The sequence below is a fragment of the Babylonia areolata genome, chromosome 5, assembly GCF_041734735.1.
Source record: "Babylonia areolata isolate BAREFJ2019XMU chromosome 5, ASM4173473v1, whole genome shotgun sequence".
Classification (NCBI taxonomy): Eukaryota; Metazoa; Mollusca; class Gastropoda; order Neogastropoda; family Buccinidae; genus Babylonia; species Babylonia areolata.
In genome coordinates this window covers 11,824,737-11,829,736 of record NC_134880.1, presented here as the reverse complement: position 1 = coordinate 11,829,736, position 5,000 = coordinate 11,824,737, and the positions used below count along the sequence as shown (strand labels likewise).

Sequence of the window (5,000 nt, the reverse complement as noted above, 5' to 3'; positions counted from 1 at the left end):
GATCTTCGGGATCCAGCTGTCTGTCATGCGGACAACGAGTCCTGTCCAGCGTAGCTGGCACTGGATCAGCAGGCTTTCGATGCTGGGCAGGCCGCTCCTCTCTAGGACCTGGAGGCTGCAGACCCTGTCTTGCCACTTTATGCCAAGGATCTTTCGTAGGCATCTTTGGTGAAACTGCTCAAGTTGTTGAATGTGGCGGCGATACGACGTCCATGTTTCACAGCAGTACAACAAGGTGGTCAGCACAACAGCTCTGTATATATATATATATATATATATATATATATAGAGAGAGAGAGAGAGAGAGAGAGAGAGAGAGAGAGAGAGAGAGATATATGTACACACGCACACACACACACACACAAGCACCTTGTTAGAAAAATCATCATGGGGTCGATTTCATAACCGATGGAAGGACACATTTTTAAAACATAAAGGGACATTATTCCCCGAGAATATTATTAAAGAAAAGAAACCTAATCCATCAGCTTGCTATACAAGATTAATAATCTCTACTTTCTTCCGTATAAAACTTGAAGCGCTGAAGACAAAGTATAGTAAAACTCTTACATGCATCTGTGGTAAGCAGTTCAGCTTGCATCATTGTTTGTTTCACTGTCAGCAGTTACGTACCTTCTTGCCCAAGTATTTCAAAGAGAATAACTATTCAGCAGATGATTTTTGGAAAGTTATTTCTGACGAGGTTCTTATGGTCGAACTTTCATTAGTTCATAGCCCCGTTTCTACATTCCTATAATGTACTTCGGAATTGCGTTAATGGTTTCTAGTTATAGTTATCATTATTGAATTATTACTGTTAAATGTAACTGCATGTTAGTTATGCTTTTTTTTTTACTTTTTTTTTTTTTTACCTTTTCCCCTGAGCTTGTGTGTCGTAGAGATGCTGTCCTTCCATACAGCTCTCTCTCTCTCTCTCTCTCTCTCTCTCTCTCTCTCTCTTTCTGTCTGTCTGTCTCTCACAAACAGATAGACAGACACAAACACACACACACACACACACACACACATACACACACACCAAACACACTTCACATTCACCCCCTAAGCCCCAACCCGCCCCCCCGCCACCCCACCCCCACACACCACTTACCCCATCACCAACCTCCTCACCACATCCCTCATAAAACAGCCCAGCAACACCCGCTCTTTCCGGACCACCACCACCACCACCACCACCACCATACGTCGGACGTCCTGGAGGAGACCTGGACGCGGGACACGGATGAGGAGAAGAAGAAGAAGAAGGAGAAGCGTTCGACGGCCCCGGGGCCACTCGGAGCTGGTTGACGTCCAGGATGTCCATGTTCCTGCTGACAACAGCAACACCACCACCACCACCGCCGCCGCCGCCGCCCCTCCTTTTGTTGCTCTGCTCCCCAGGCCCAGCCAACAACAACAACAGAGGCGAGCTCTGGTCCTGCTCCTTCTTCTTCTTATTATTATTCTTCCGCGCGGGGCTTCTTCTGTCGGCCTGGATCTGACCCGTCCGCTGAGGCCGAGGAAAGGCCTCTGACGCCGCACCCCGAGACGCCAGCCCCGTAGAGGAGAGAACGTTCTCCGCAAGTTGCTTCTCTTCCTCCTCCTCACCACCACCATCACCATGACCTGTCACCATCCCGCGAAGCATTGGAGGGGGTTCCACATGATCATGCTGAGCGGCTGTAGGAGGTCTTCGGCTCCCGGCCAGGCTGGGGAAGAAGGAGGAGGAAGCAGCAGCGGCTGCGGAAGAGCGGATGGAGGAAGCGGATTTGGTGGTGGTGGTGGTGGTGGTGGACCTGCTCCGCGTGGAGTGAGCCGAGCTCCTGGACCTCACGGCCATGTTCTCCGGGAGCAGGTGGTTGGGGTCCATGGTGTGGACGGAGGAGGCTTCAGGTTTTTTGTGGTGCTTGGTGGACGTGGTGGTGATGGAGTCCTCTCGCCTTGTGGCTGAACCCGCACCTTCAAAGTGATGAGGAGGACAAGAAGAACAGTATAGTGATAGCAATAATGATAATGATAATTATGATGATGATGATAATAATAACAATAATGATGAATTGATAATGATAATAATACTTCGACTACTACTACTACTTCTGCTACTAAAATCAGCAATAACAACAAAACTAATAATAACCACCATCATCATCCTCATAACAACAACAATGTAAAAAACACTACTACTACCACTATTATTAGTACTACTACTAGTGGTGGGACTACTACTTCTAATAATGATAATGATAATGTTATTAATAATAATGATAATACTACTACTATTACTACTGCTGATGATAATAATCATGGTGATGTCCATAATTATTATGTAGCATGCTTCTCCTCTTAAAGCCAAGATACCAGATGCATTGCTTGGTTCTAACTTTTTGACAGTTACACGTGACTAAACGCCCACGTTGACCGAACTATGCCATTGGTCAGTTCCACACTACACACAGTTAGTAGCGGGTTACGCCCATACTAAGCTCTTCCGTCCGAGCAATGCAACTGGCTCCTGGCAGGGCACTGCTTTTTTTTAATATATATATATAAAAGAAGAAGATAGAAACGACATGTAATGAATCACTCATGATCACCCTGTCCATCTGTCTGTCTGTCTGTGATCTGTGTATAACTTGGACATCTGTGTCAAACACTGAGGAGTCTACGAACTGTAACTTCGTGAATGTTATTGAATATTGTACGAACATTTTTTGGGGGGTTAAGTAGTGTTGTCGATATCTTATTTTATTTCCTTATAATGCAGCCTCCTTATGTGCAGGTCTATGGTCTTCAACTGAATAAAGATCGCTAGCATAATCGCTACCTCTGTCTTCCATACCTCATACATTGGAGTTTACTCTGTACACGTTAGCCGTGTACTTGTATGAAAGTACTTGTACATGTACTTGGATTGAAGCGAGAATTAAATACAAAGTTGCGTGTCTCTGCTATTCTGCTTTCCACTCCGCAGGACCTTCATATCTTTCTGACCTTATCAGTGTTTACACTCCCGCAAGAAATTTCCGCTCTTCCTCTGACTGTTATCTTTTGAAACTTCCTCGTGTCAGTACAAGAACGTTCTTTCTTCTTTGCTGCTCCTCACATCTGGAACAACCGTCCTCATCATATCTGTGCATCTGATTCTATTTCTGCTTTTCGCTCATCCCTAAAAAATCATCTTTTTTAAAACCTATGTATAAGCACTCTCAGCTTCCTTGTTCTCCAACACCACCCATGTCAGCTCACTTTGGATCTATGTAGAGTGGGAGGGGGAGAGCGTGTGTGTGTGGGGGGGAGGGTTTTTGAGAAAAAGTGGTCATGAATGTTTTATGCAACCTGTAATATTTTTCTTTCATGTAAAGCGCCCTGAGTTGTTAGAGAGAAAGGGCGCTATATAAATGTACAGTATTATTTAATTATTTATTATTATAAATATTGAACAAATTACGAATTGTTACTTCGTGAAAGTTGCTGAATATTGTATTGGCTTTTTTTTTTGGCTTTTTCTTTTTTTTTTGTCGTTTGTTTGTCTGTCTGAATTGTGATGTCGGTTTGTTGTGTCTTTTTATTTTTCTTACAATGTGACAAGCTTCAGGAAGGGGACTTTGACCTTATCTGAAAAAATCAAACTGTTCGTCTCGTCATCTTGGACTGATGAGACAATAAACCGCGGTCCCGTGTGCAGCAACGCACTTGGCGCATTGAAACAGAACCCACGGCAACAAAAGGGTTGTCCTCTGGCTGGCAAAAATCCTATGGAAGAAATCCACTCTGACATGATAGGTACACAAATATAATAATAATAATAATAATAATAATAATAATAATAATAATAATAATAATAATAATAATGGAATTCATATAGCTCTGAATCTTGTGCAAAGACTAATCAAAGCGTTTTCGCACCATACATAACTCTAAAACTGTAGAAACTAAAGACAAGGAAGGGCAGGCAAGGGAGGCTATTTTGGGAAGAGGTGGGTTTTAAGGCCAGACTTGAAAGAGCTGAGTGTGGAGACTTGACGAAGCGAAAGAGGAAGTTCATTCCAATCGCAAGGTCGAGAGACAGAGAAAGAACGGCGGCCAACAGTCGAGTGTTTGAATCTGGGTATGCGTAAACAGAGTGGATCCGAAGCCGATCGTAGTGAGCGAGATGGAGTGTATAGGTGAAGGGGATAGATAGGAAGGGGCAGTTTTGTGAATACATCTATAACATAGAGTGCTGATCTTGTACTTTATTCGGTGTGAGACAGAGAGCCAGTGGAGATGTTGCAAAAGAGGAGTGATGTGCTCAGATCTTCTCTTTCTGCTCAGATCTTTTCTTTCTGAGGACGAGTATATAAATATTACATCATGCACGCACCCAAGGCCTGACAAAGTGCATTGGGTTGGTTTATGCTATGCTAGCAGATCAGGCATCAGCCGAACATATGTGGTGTATCGTATATGGATTTGACTGAAAGCAGTGACACCTTCTTGAGAAACTGAAACTGAAACTTCTCTCTCCCTGTATCTCTCTCTCGCTCTCTGTCTCTCTCTCTCAAGCTCTGTATCTATCTACCAATGTGTGTGTCTCTGTTTCTGTCTGTCTGTCTCTATGCCTGTCTCTTTCTTTCTCTGTCTCTCTGTCTCTGCCAACCTCCCCCCCCCCTTCTCTCTCTCTCTCTGCTTATGCCTTTATGTAGTATAGTATTCGCATTCTATTACTTTAAGTAGCATTGTGTAGTGCACGCAATGACGCATATAATGTAGTATTGTGTAGTGTAGACCCTGTTTCAGGGCGGGGACTGGATGGAAAAAAAAAAGAAAAAAAAAAAAAAGAAAAAAGAAGCGCGCCAGTGCTTATCTATTATCCTCGATAACAAAGAATTTGTCTTGTCTTGTCTTGTCTTGTCTTGTCTCACCCCTAACCCCTGGCCCTCTCCCCCCACCCCAACCCTCCTCCTTCTCTTTCATACCTCATACCTTGAGGAGGGAGGCCTCGCTGGTGATTGACAGAC

The 5,000-nt window shown here is 43.9% G+C and overlaps 1 protein-coding gene across 2 annotated transcripts in view; it reads right to left on the bottom strand.

Annotated features, from left to right (window-relative positions):
* LOC143282372 (uncharacterized) overlaps nucleotides 1-5,000 on the bottom strand; it is a 228,598-nt gene that overhangs the window by 12,115 nt on the left and 211,483 nt on the right. For both annotated transcript variants that reach the window (XM_076587988.1, XM_076587989.1), the window contains 2 exons: nucleotides 4,966-5,000; nucleotides 1,112-1,959 (listed from right to left, as the gene is read on the bottom strand). The exon at nucleotides 4,966-5,000 is cut by the window's right edge and continues 193 nt beyond it. In XM_076587988.1, coding sequence (XP_076444103.1) covers nucleotides 1,112-1,959; nucleotides 4,966-5,000 — 883 coding nt within the window. The remainder of the gene's footprint in view (nucleotides 1-1,111; nucleotides 1,960-4,965) is intronic.